The following is a 13,928-nucleotide window of genomic DNA, read 5'->3' as shown; positions in this document are numbered from 1 at the left end:
TGAATTTCTCTAAGGCAAGGTTCCCAACCTGGTTCCACAGACCTCTTGCTTGATGGTATTAGTCCATGGCATAAAGAAAGGTTGGGAGCCTCTGCTCTGCAAGAAACAAAGTCATTATGTCACTGATCAGATATATTGTGCATGCTATTCCACCCAGCATCTTTCTTGCTTATCTATTAACTCAGCTCCATCCAGTGTCAATCTCTTCCCTCAAAAGAAAGGAGAACTCTTACACTAATGGAACAGATTTATTCATGACGAAACATGGAAGAATACATTGTGCAGAGATAACTATCAATCATTGTCTCGTCCATCACAAAAGAAAAGCCTGATGGAATCCATCAACAAAATTACCACAGGTTTGGCATCCCCAAGTCATTCACCTCTAATTTACCTTGTCTTCACTTTTATTCTGCGAGATGTGTTAGTAATAATAACAGCAATCATGGTATACCATTGTGATACGTGTCACAGCTGAAAACCTGTTTCTCTTCCCCAGGGAATGAAAGTCTAGCAGAAAATTATGTGCAAGACACCAAGATGGGTTTCATCATTAACGCCATTTATGCCATGGCTCATGGATTGCATGACATGCACAAAGCCCTCTGCCCAGGCCACACGGGACTGTGCGAAGCAATGCAGCCTGTCGACGGCAGCAAGTTACTACAATTTCTAATAAAGACGTCCTTCATTGGAGTTTCTGGTGAGGAAGTGTGGTTTGATGAAAATGGAGATTCTCCAGCAAGGTAAAAATCTGTTTTCAGCAAGTTAGTTGATGTTGTTTACTTGGGATATATTATTCTCGGTGTTTATTAGGTTGTGGGGTTGGTCATTTGGTTTTGTTTTAATGAGTTGTTTCAAAGTCATGGGTCCCTCAGGTGCTTCTCTTGAGATGTATTATTTGTGGGCATTTACTTAAAAAGTACTATTTAGGTGTTTATTTGGTACATATTATCCAGGTGGCGGGGTGGAGATACGTCTCTACCAAAGGAGAGGTAAGGCGCTCCTTTCCTCCGCTAGCCCGCAGTCATCCTCGGGCAAGGTGTAGCACCTGCTTAGCTCCCCTGATCCGAATCATGTGAAGCCATGGGAACAGGTCATATGAGCAAAATGCTGGTGCATGTCATAAGTCCTGGCTATGTGACCACTGACACCAGGCGGACAATCTCTGATGAGTATTAATAGCGGCTGGGGTCGCCCGTCTTGTAAAGACACTGCCCAGAAGAAGGCAATGGCAAACCACTCCTGCAGAAAGATTTGCCGAGAACAATCAGGGCCAGTGACAATGATCGCCAGCATCATACGGCACGGCACACAATGATGATGATGACCATCCAGGGATCTGGACTTAAAGGAGCTTGTTTGAAGACAAGTTAAACGTGCACAGAAGCCATTTTGTTTATTCTGCCATACCAGTCCGGTTGGTCCCAATCCCAGATCTTTCTGTTCAGCCCTTTGTTTATTCCTTCTCAACCATCAATCCAAGTCCTTTGTTGAATGAGATGATTGAAAATGTTCCATCAGCCTTTCAGACACTGAATCCCAGACCTTGACTACTTGCTGATTGAAAAAAGATTTTTATAATCCCTGCCTGCTCTTTGGGCAGTCACTCCAAATCCATGTCCTTGATTGTTGACTTCTCTGCTGGTGGGAACTCTTCCTTTTTTTTAATACTCTGTCAAACATGCATGATTTTGATCACCACTGTCAAATCACCTGCTCAGCCTTCTCTGCTCGAAAAGAACCTTTGATTACTTCAGCACAAAAATTTCCAGGCCTCTGCTCCTGCTGTCTTGCCTTGTGCCTTCTACACTCTGCTTTTTCACATTCATCCCACCAAATTTATCATTTAGGAGTTCTCTACATTACATTTTATCTGCATTGCCTGCACCTGTTTGATCCTTACTTCCCTCAGTAACCTCATATTTCCTATGATTTCATAATTCATTACAACATAAATGGAAGCCATTTGGCCAGCTGCATCCAGGCCAGCTCTCAGAGCAATGGCATCGGTCCCACCATTCCATTCCCCCGCTTACTTTTTTCTGTAGCCTATTTATTTTTGATGCCTATCAACTCTCCCTGCCCGCAATTTTTCTGCTACCCACCCACACTAGGAGGCAATTTACAGTTTACTTACCAACTGACAAGCTTTTTGGATATGGGAGGAAACCAGATCACCCCGGGTGAAACTGACATGGTCAGTGGAAGCAAACACAAATTCCACAGAGCTAAAACCTGAGGTCATGATGGAACACATTTTGTTGGTGTTGAAAATGCTGTGAAATTCTGAGAAGCTGGAATTAGTGATTTATCTTTATTAAGTATTGCCAATCATTCTACCCTTTCTATCATTTGCAGCCTATCTAAAAACTCAGCTAGAGACAATTGTCTTTGGCAGCATCTCCACCTTGATAAAGGCAGTCAAAAAGTGTTCATTTAAAACCTGTGCCAATCTCTTTTGTGATTACTCATTAACTTTGCCCTTCCTCATCAAAACCGAAAGAAAAACATCAGTTGCTGGAAATCTGAAATAAAAAGAGTAAATGTTGAAAATACTTAGCAGATCAGACAGTATCCATGGAGAGAGAAACAGTTAATGTTTCAGATCTGGATCCTTCATCAACACTGAGAAAGGCATCAAAGAAAATAAATATTCAGTCAGAGATGGGTAAAACAAAAGGAATATCTCAGCTTGGATGCAAACCAATGATTTAATAAACCAGAACAGCACAGTACAGACCCTTCAGCTCATGATGCTGTGCCAACCTTTATAACCTATTCCAAGATAAATCTAACACTTAGCTCCCACATTGCCGTCTATTTTTCTATCATCCATGTGCCTAACTAAGAGCCTCTTAAATGTCCCTAATGTATCTGCCTCAATCACCAACCCTGGCAGGGCATTCCACACACCCACCACTCGCTGTGAAAAAAAAACCTTCCACTGACAGGCACACCGCCCCCCCCCCCCAAACTTCCCTCCAGTCACCTTAAAATGATGCACTCTCATATTAGCCCATATTAGCCATTGCCACCCCGGGAAAAGGCTGCTAGTTGTCCATTTCTTCAATGCCCCTTATCATCGTGTAAAGCTCTAACAAGTCACCTCTGATCCTTCTTTGCTCCAATGAGAAAAGCCCTAGCTCGCTCAACCTTCCTTCATGAGATATGCTCTCTAATCCAGGCAGCATCCTGGTAAATCTCATCTACACCCTCTTTAAAGCTTCCAGATCCTTGTTATATTGAGACAACCAGAACTGAACACAATACTCCAAGTGTGGTCTAACCAGAGTTTTGTAGAGCTGCAACATTACCTTCTGGTTCTTGAACTCAGTCCCCCAACTAATGAAGGCCAACAGAACATATACTTTCTTAACAGTCCTATCTACTGGCACAGCATCTTTGAGGGGTCTATGGATGTGGATGCCAAGAACCCACTATTCCTTCATACTGTTGAGTCCTGCCATTAATCTTGTACTTTGTCTTGAAGTTCAACCTATCAAAATGTATCACTTCACATGTTCAAAATACAAAGTGAAAAGTAAATTTATTATCAAAGTACATATATGTCACCTTATGCTAACTTTGGATACATTTTTTCAGGCATTCACCATAGAATAAAGAACTACAATAGAATTAATGGAAAATTACACACAAAGACTCCCAAATAACAAATGTGCAAAAGAAAACAAACAGGGCAAATAAATAAATAATACTGATAACACAAGTTATAAATTCCTTGAAAGTGAGTCCTTAGGTAGTGGAATCAGTTTAGAGTTGAGGTAAGTGAAGTTTTCCATGCTAGTTCAGGAGCCTGATGGTTGAAGGGTGGTGTGGCACCTAAGGCTCACGTAGCTCCTTGCCAATAGCAGCAGCAAGAAGAGAGCAAGGGCTGGATGATGGGAGGTCCTTGAGGATGACTGCAGCTTTCTTGAGGCAGTGCTTCTTGCTGATGTGCTCAATGGTGGGGAGGGCTTTTCCTGTGATGGACTTTCTGTAGGCTTTTCTATTCTTGGACAATGATGTTGCAACCGGTCAGGATACTCTCCACTGTGGATCTATAGAAGTTCATCAAGGTTCTACAGGACATATTGAATCTGAGAGAGTAGGGGTGCTGTTGTATCTTCTTTGTGATGTTACATTCTAGACCCAGGACAGATCCTCTGATATGATAAATGCCAAGGGATTTAAAGTTACTGACCCCCTCCACCTCCAATTCCCTAATGAGGACTGGCTCATGGACCTCCAGTTTCTTTCTCCTGTAGTCAATAATCAGCCCTTTGGTTTCACTGATGTTGTTATGGTATCATTTAAACAGATTTTCAATCTCCTTCCTCTTCGCCAATTCGTCGTCACGTTTGATTCGGTCACAACAGTGGTGTTGTCGGCAAACTTAAATCTGGCGTTGGAGCTGTACTTAGCCACACAGTCTTAGGTATAGAACAAGTAGAACAGAGGGCTAAGCACACAACCTTGTGGTACGCCTGTGCTAATGTTGATTGTGGAGGAGATGTTGCCTATCCTTACTGACCGTGGTCTTAAAATGACGAAATTGAGTTTCCAGTTGCACAGTTTAAGGACTGAACTCCATTTTCCACTTCTCAGCCTAGATCTGCATCCTATTAATGGCTGGTTTAACCTACTGCAACCTTCCACACTAAGCACAACTCAATCAACCTTCATGTCATCTGCAAATTTACTAAACCACCATTCCACTTTCTCATCCAAGTCACTGATTAAAATCACAAAGAGAACAGATCCCTTCCCCACACCACTGGTCACCGACCTCCAGGTACAATACGTTCTCTCTCCAACTACCCTCTGCCTTCTATGAGCCAGCCACTTCTGAATCCACACGACTAAGTCACTGCTGCCACTGAGAATGCAAAGATCATCGCCAGAGGTGCAGCAATCTTTTTCTTTGCTTCCCATAGAATATCTCATCTGGTCCCAGAGTCTTACCTATCTAATATTTTTGCAAAAGTTCCAGCATATTCTCTTCCTTAACATCAACATGTTCAATGCTATCTTCACATTCATAAAGACTCCTCACTGTTGAATATTGAAGTATTCATTAAGGACCTCACTTACTTCTCTGACTCCAAACACTTTTCCTTTTTTATCTCTGCTTGCTCCTACCCTGATTCTAGTCATCTTTCTATTTTTTTACATACTAGTAGAACGCCTTTGGGTTTTCCTTAATCCCATAGTTGGATGCATCAGCAAAGGAGATGGGGCTGAGTACAGGGCTGCGGTGGGAAACTTTGTCACATGGTGCGAGCAGAATCATCTGCAGCTTAATGTGAAAAAGACTAAGGAGCTGGTGGTGGACCTGAGGAGGGATAAGACACCGGTGACCCCTGTTTCTATCCAAGGGGTCAGTGTGGACATGGTGAAGGATTACAAATACCTGGGGATACGAATGGACAATAAACTGGACTGGTCAAAGAACACTGAGGCTGTCTACAAGAAGGGTCAGAGCCGTCTCTACTTCCTGAGGAGACTGAGGTCCTTTAACATCTGCTGCAAGATGCTGAGGATGTTCTACGAGGCTATGGTGGCCAGTGCTATCATGTTTGTTGTTGTGTGCTGGAGCAGCAGGCTGAGGGTAGCAGACAACAACAGAATCAACAAACTCATTCGTAAGGCCAGTGATGTTGTGGGGGTGGAACTGGACTCTCTGACGGTGGTGTCTGAAAAGAGGATGCTGTCCAAGTTGCATGCCATCTTGGACAATGTCTCCCATCCACTCCATAATGTACTGGTTAGGCACAGGAGTACGTTCAGCCAGAGACTCATTCCACCGAGATGCAACACTGAGCGTCATAGGAAGTCATTCCTACCTGTGGCCATCAAACTTTACAACTCCTCCCTCGGCGTGTCAGACACCCTGAGCCAATAGGCTGGTCCTGGACTTATTTCCACTTGGCATGACTAACTTATTATTATTTAATTATTTATGGTTTTATGTTGCTATATTTCTTCACTATTCTTGGTTGGTGCGGCTATTACGAAACCCAATTTCCCCTTGGGATCAACAAAGTATGTCTGTCTGTCTGTCTACTTACCAAAGCTTTCTCGTGTCCCATTATAAGTCTCCTAAGTCCTTTCTTAAGCTCCTTCCTGACTACAATATAACTCTCCAAATCCCTGTCTGATCCTGGCTCCCTAAACTTTAAATATGCTTCTTTCTCCCTCTTGAGTAGATGTTCCACATCTCTTGTCAACCATGGTTGCTCATCCTACCATCCTCTCCCTGCCTCAATGGGGCAAATCTATCCAGAGCCCCATGCAAGTGCTCCTTAAACAACTTCCACATTTCTGTAGTGCATTTCCCTGAGTTCTTCTGATCCCAGTTTAAACTCCTAAGTTCCTGCCTAATAGCATCATAATTACCCCTCTCCCAATTAAATAATTTTCTGTACTGTCTGCTTCTATCTCTGTCCAATGCTATGTTAAAATTCAGGGAGTTGTGGCCACTGTCTCTGAACTGCTCATCCACTGAGAGATCTGTCATCTTATCAGGTTCATTGTCCAGAATTAGATCCAGTATGGTCTCTCCTCCAGTTGACCTCTCTACATATTGTGCCGGGCACACATAACAGATTCGGTCCCATCTACCTGATGAAAGGCCCAAATTATCAACTGTTTATTTCCCTTCATAGATGCTGCCTAACCTACTGAATTCCTTCAGCACTTTGTATATGTTGCTCAAGATTTCCAACAGCTGCAGAATCTTCTATGTGTATGATTTTCTCCCCCATTTAAACCTTTTGCACGAAAGAGGTATCAATCAGTATTAAGGAAGTTGAAGGCACCCATGACAACAACCCTGTTATTTTTGCACCGTCTCAAAATCACCCTCCTGATATCTGTGTCTCTCTTGCTACTGGGACATCCATAGAATACTAGAATCCCAACAGGTAATTGTTCCGTTCCTGTTTCTGACTTCCAACCACACTGGCTCAGTAAACAATCCCTCCACGCTGGCCACTCTTTCTGTACCTATGATTTTACCCCTGATTAGCAATGCCGCTCTCCCACCTCTTTTACTTCCCTCTCTGTGCATTTTGAAACATCTAAACCTTGGAACATCCAGCAGCTATTCCTGCCCTTGTAACAGCCAAGTCACAATGGCCACGATATTGTAATGTGGCGGCAGAGGGTAATTTGTTTATTTTTTCTGTGTTAATGGTTGCTACCAGTGCAGTCCTGCCAGTACAAATGAAATGAGAAAAACTGAACCAAATATCAAAGAGGGATGGTTGGGAGAAACAGCCAGCTCTGATAAAGACAGTTACGGTGTATCACCTATTCTTAATGACTAAATATAGAGAATAGTGTCTGAAAAACTCCATTATGCTCAGAAGAAAGATGAGGTTTTGTCCCTTGTGTGTGCATTAGGCCTCGTTGTAACAATGCAGGCAGTCACAGACTGAAAGGCCAGGGTGGAAGGAAGAGACTCGGCAGATGCTGGAAATCTTGAGCAAGAAACATAAAATGCTGGAGGAACTCAGCAGGTCAGGCAGCATCTGTGGAGGGGAATAAACAGACCTAGACAGGGTCTAAAGTGTCAACTGCTTATTTTTCCCTACAGATGCTGAGTTCCTCCAGCATTTTGTGTGTGTGACTCGTGGTCAGAGTGGGACTGTGATAGGAAAGTAAAGTTAGAGTGCTCAGAGTCAGTCTTGTGGTCAGAATGCAGCAGCTCTATAAAGTCATCTCCCAATTTGCATTCATCTTCTCCAATCAAGGGGAGACTATGTTCGGAATACCAAATGCACTGCACAAGACTGGAAGGAGGGTAGGTAAATCCCTACACCTCAAAAGCTACCTGTTCCAACCGGGAGTATATTCACCTCCCCTCCTCTTTTGGGAAATTTCTTTAGAAAAAATTTAGTGGGATTTTTAGAATATACTGTTAGAGTACATTTTACTTTAATGGATGATCATTGGAGATATATGTATGTTTTGCATTTTCAAGATATTACATTAGTCTGTGGGTTTGGAATCTTTTATTTTTTTGGAAAGTCTTTTTGGAGGATTGTTTATTTTAAACATATTACCTGTGGTTGCTTATGTGGGAATGTAATTTTGTGGGTGGTGGCAGGGCTGGTTTCTTCTGTTGTATCATCTGTGGTGTTTAATTTGGATCATTTATTTGAAGGGATTTATCTTGAATTATTATTTGAAGATATTGATTTGGGAGGTGACGTAGGGGGTGTTTATTTGGCATGTATCATTTTGGATTCTTGCATTTAACATAAATAACTGAGACTTGCAGATATAAACTCAGCGGCCACTTTATTAGGTACACCTGTACACCCGCTCGTTGATGCAAATATCCAATCAGCCTATCACATGGCAGCAACTCAGTCCATGAAAGCATGCAGACATGGTCAAGAGGTTCAATTATTGCTCAGACCAAACATCAGAATGGGGAACAAATGTGATGTAAGTGACATTGACAGTGAAATGATTTTTTGGTGCCAGATGGGGTGGTTGGAGTATCTCAGAAACTGCTGATCTCCTTGGATTTTCATGCACAACAGTCTCTAGAGTTTACAAACAAAGGTGCGAAACACAAAAAACATCCAGTGGACCACAGTTCCATGGGAGAAACCGCCTTGTTAATGAGAGAGGTCAAGGGAGAAAGGCCAGACTGGTTCAAGCTGACAGGAAGGTGACAGTAACTCAGATAACCAGGCATTTCAACAGTAGTATGCAGAAGAGCATCTCTGAATGCGCAACACATCAAACCTTGAAGTGGATGGGCTACAACAACAGATGACCACGAACATACACTCTGTTATTCTGCACTGACATGGAATGGTTGTCCTGCAATAAATTTTAATGTTGTATTTTTTACCCCTCTTGGACGTGCAGGAATACCACCTTCTTCTACAGATCCCCAACCCACTGTCTATTGTTTTTAATCGTCCATCAACGTTTTAAGATTTTCAATTGTTTCCTTCTAATATAGAAGAGCATTTAGCCCATCGAGCTCATGCCAGCTTTTGGAACAATCCCATCAGTCCATTCTCCCTTTATTTCCCTGTAACCTACTCTCTTTCAACACCATCCCCGCACCCCCCCCCCCCCAGCCCATTCCCTGATTCTCCTGCCACTCCCATACACACAAGCGACTCATTGTGGCCAATTAACCAGCATGCATTTGGAGCCCCCAAAGGAAACTCACTGTGTCAGCACAGGGAATACACAAACCCCAGTCATGCAGCACCAGAGCTCAGGGTTGAATCGGGGTCACTGGAACCATGAGATGGCAGACCTGCGGTGATGTCATGCCCCCATCAGTGGCTGTTGCATCTGACTCTGAAACAATTATATCATCATCAGCTGATTGAAATCACCAGCCACTCCCAGATTTTACACAAGTAGATTCATTCGTGTAGATGTACAGACATGAACTCAAGTAAAGAACCTCCAACATTTTTGCATAGTTGGCTTTTCTCATTATGTAACCAATAAAATGTAATAAATGATCACATTCACACAAATATGAATATTGAAACGACGGACATCCACATAGTGACTGTTACTCATCTTAATTTACTAATGAGAAGTGTTTATTAGCCAAATCTGGACTCACTATTGGCCACATGACTAATAGATGCTTCCTCTCATCCACCATTAACTTATCCTAAGTTTTTCTTTCACTCTGACCTGGGAGCAGACTATCATTCCCAATCACACCGCATACGTACTCACCTTGGACTCAGTGTGATAGTTCCCAAGGTAAAGATTACGGCTGCATAGGATGACCAAGATATCTATAACTCTATACCGAATAAAAATTGTTCATGAAATGAATAAGGATGCTTCAATGTTATCAAACCTTGCTCAGATCTCAACTGGAGTACTACACGCACCAAGATATAGGAAGTATGGTAGATTGGGAAACCACCCAATGGAAAAAGCAGGATCTCCCAGTGGCCACCCATTGTTTTTTTACAATATTTTTATTCAGAAGAAAAAACAAGATTTACAGAGTGCAACGCATAGATACATCTCAACATAAATTGTGTATATTCATATATTGTAATAAAATTGATCAAAATGTTATAGCATATCACATAAAGGTATACCACTCTGTAATCAAAAATTTAAAGATAGGTCATACATCATAAAAGAAATTTTTATATAAAAAAACTCAACCCCCTACCAACTACCAAAGAAAAAAGCTGATGGACGATAATGGATAATTAGAAAAATAAACATATTCACTTAAGAAGAGAAGATAGAAATATACATAAAAGTCTGTGCACTGTTAAACTTTATAAATTGGAAAAGTAATTTAGGAAAGGTCCCCAGATATCATAAAAAGATTGCTTCAAATTTAAGACTGAGCAGCGGATCTTCTCTAAATTTAAATAAGACATAATATCATGTAGCCATTGAAGATGTGTAGGAGGGGTAGACTCCTTCCATTTAAGCAAGATTGCTCTCCTTGCTAAAAGAGAGGTAAAAACTAAAACCTGTAGGTTAGGAGTATTTTAAGTTATATATTCATTTGCAATAATACCAAACAAGGCAGTAAGAGGAATTGGGTCAAATTGGACCCTAAAAAGTTGTGAGAAGGTATGGAATACTTCCCGCCAAAACTTTTCAATTTTAGGGCAAAACCAAAACAGATGAATTAAAGAGGCATCAGCAGAGTTGCATTTATTACAAAGTGGAGAAACGTCTGGATAAAAACTGGACAGCTTCTGTTTAGAAATGTAAGCTCTATGAACCACTTTAAATTGTAGAAGAGAATGACGGGCACAGAAAGATGATTTATTAACCCGTTTAAGAATTTTATTCCATCCATCATCAGAAATCTGACAGTTTAGGTCATCCTCCCAAGCTTTTTTTTATTTTATCTAAAAAGTCTTGTCTAGAATCAGTCAACAAGTTATAGATACCAGTAATAGAACCATTAACAAAAGCTTTTAAATTTAAAAGATCATCCAGTAAATTTTTATCAGGACCTATAGGAAAAGTAGTTAATTGGGAACGTAAGAAATCACTAATTTGAAGGTATCTGTAAAAATGTGTTTTTGGGAGTGCAAATTTAGTTGACAATTGGTCAAATTAAGCAAGAGATCCTGAGATAAACAGGTCCCAAAAACACTTAATATAGGAAGTATGGTAGATTGGAAAACCACCTGCCGGAAAAAGCAGGATCTCCCAGTGACCACCCATTTTAATTTCACTTCCCATTCCAATATGTCAGTCCATGGCCTCTTCTACCGCCGCGATGAGGCCACTCTCAGGTTGGGGGAGCAACACCTTATATCCCATCTGGGTAGCCTCCAACTTGATGGCATGAGCATCGATTTCTCAAACTTCCAGTAATGCCTCCCACTTCACCATTCCCCATTCCCATTTCCCCCTCTCACCTTATCTCCTTACTTTCCCATCTCCTCCCTCTGATGCTCCTCCCCCTTCCCTTTCTTTCATGGCCTTCTGTCCTCTCCTATCAGATTCCCCTTTCCCAGCCCTTTATCTCTTTCACCAGCTCTTTACTTCACCCCTGCCTCACTCCCGGTTTCACCTATAACCAACTAACTTGCCCTTCTACCTCCCCTCCACCCGTCTGTTTATTCTGTCTTCTCACCTTTCTTCTCCAGTCCTGCCGAAGGGTCTCAGCCTGGAATATCGCCTGTTTACTCTTTTCCATAGCTGCTGCCTGGCCTGCTGAGTTCCTCCAGCATTTTGTGTGTGGATTTCCAGCATCTGCAGATTCTCTCTTGTTTGTAATTGGAAGCATGGTCATAGTGCTGGAGAGGGTGCAGTGTCGTATCACCAGGATGTTCCTTGGAAAGGAGCAATCCGGTTATGAGGAAAAACTGGAGAAGCTAGGTCTGATCTTGGAGATAAGGACGCCGAGGTGCATAAAACTGAGTGGTGTAGATAGGACCATCTGCAGGAAACCTCTGCGCATGTCAGAAGTTGAAAGGTGTAGAAAACAAAGAGACATAGGTTTTGAGTAAGGGCAAACAGATTGCGGGGGAATATGAGGGAGTGATTCCTTCTTTACCTGGAGTGTGGTAAGTGTTTGAGTAGTTGAAGCTGGGTCCCTTTTGGCACAACCATATCAATAAATGTTAAAATTGGTTAGGCATAGGGGACTCTGGACTAAGAACTGGGTAAAGGAATTAATATAGAAGGGTACCTAGTGGCTTGCATGATTGAGACAGGCTGAATGGCCTGTTTTCATGCTGTATGATTCTATAGAAGTTAGAATCCATTACCTCACCCCCATCTTCATTTCTCTCCATGGCTGCTGTCTGAGGCTGAACAACTGCAACCTCTCTTATCTGAAAAAGTTGAGCTCAGGATCTCCCATTCTGTTTATCATTTATCTGTTCTCCTTCACCTCCATAGCACTACCTATTTGTGTCACTGCTTCAGCCCATCTCATACACAAGATTAGACTGTCCCAATCGTCATCCTGCCAGCTTCCGCCTAAAATACTCTCTCCTGCGAAACTCTGCCACTTGCGTCTGAACTGAACAGCGGCATCCTTTGGGATCCACTGCACAAATAATTCCCGGCATGAGTTGGAAGGCACTTCGGATCTACGGGAGATTAACTCAAGAAAGGAACATGTGATGCATAATTGAACTATGTCTGTCTGATGACTTTGGGCAGTACTCAAGGTATTTGGTGGCTGTTCATTGTAATGATTTCAGCATGCACCCAGGGGCAAAACAACTGTTCAGTGTCTTATCAATCTCAACCCGAATTGTGGAGTGCTCACTTCCCCCCACAGATGCTGCCTGACCCTCTGAATTCCTCCAGCAGTTTGTTTTTCTCATGCTCTTGATTTCAGCGTCTCCATTTCAGTACTTTACTCATAAAATATTGACAGTATAAACAATTGTTACACGGCTTCCCCTACATTCATTCAATTTACACTCTGAGAATAAGTCAACAACACTCATGTTTGTTTCTTAAACATGAAATGTGGAACGTTTGAGAGTCTGTTACCACAGGATCACAGGATGGTAAAGTGTTGTACCTCTAGTTCGACACTGAGCTGTGAAGAGGAGGAGAACCGTGTCCATGGGACAGGCACAAACTACAACACGAGGCACTGCTCTGGAGTCTGAAGCCCTGGCTCCTGGTGAATGAATCCACCCAGTGCACCGCTCGCCTCCCTGACACATTCCCCATACTCATGTGCCCCGCCACACCGTCACACATTTACTGCGACTCAAAGCTTGGCACCGACATCTCACAACTTGGACACAATGCCAGCTATTCAACTGCGATACTTGCTGGCGCATTTTACTCTCTTACTTGGAGGCAGCAGTGCACCAGATCGTCTGGATCACCTTACAATGGTATGAGGCATGGTGCTCCCAACACTGGAGACACCACGTTGATTTCACGGCTAAGGAAGCTCACCAGTACCTCTACCTCCTTCATTATGATCTGACACTTTATCATTTACCTGTTCTGCAATCCTTCGGCAGCCTTTACACTTTATTCTACATTATTATTGTTTTACCTTATTCTGCCTCAGTGCACTGTGTAATGATTTGCTCTGTATAAACAGCATGCAAGACAAACTTTCCTCGGTGTCTTGGTCCATGTGACAATAATAAACCAATACTATTACCATTACAGTATTGATGGGCAGAAACATTGCAAGGCTTGTAAGACAATCTGGTATCCTCCATCTTACTTTCTTCTTGTACCCCACATCACTGCTGACTTACAAGTTGACACCCCCCCCCCCCATTTCCTGGCAGCATCTCGCATCCGGCATCCCTCACCCATCACCATGCCCAAGCCTGTTCCTCACCTTGTCCTGACCCCTGCATCTTTCTTCCTCCAGATGGCCCAGGACAGCAACTTGGCCAGGCCGAGGTGAAAGGGCAGACAGAAATTGAACAAGTTAGCGTTCCCAAACA

At 42.5% G+C, this 13,928-nt stretch overlaps 1 protein-coding gene across 3 annotated transcripts in view; it reads left to right on the top strand.

Annotated features, from left to right (window-relative positions):
• LOC140730688 (metabotropic glutamate receptor 1-like) overlaps positions 1–13,928 on the top strand; it is a 198,608-nt gene that overhangs the window by 150,345 nt on the left and 34,335 nt on the right. For all 3 annotated transcript variants that reach the window (XM_073051471.1, XM_073051470.1, XM_073051472.1), the window contains exon 5: positions 500–746. In XM_073051471.1, the coding sequence (XP_072907572.1) occupies positions 500–746 (247 nt within the window). The remainder of the gene's footprint in view (positions 1–499; positions 747–13,928) is intronic.

Source organism: Hemitrygon akajei, chromosome 7 (assembly GCF_048418815.1).
Source record: "Hemitrygon akajei chromosome 7, sHemAka1.3, whole genome shotgun sequence".
Classification (NCBI taxonomy): domain Eukaryota; kingdom Metazoa; phylum Chordata; class Chondrichthyes; order Myliobatiformes; family Dasyatidae; genus Hemitrygon; species Hemitrygon akajei.
This window is presented reverse-complemented; position numbering and strand designations above follow the sequence as displayed.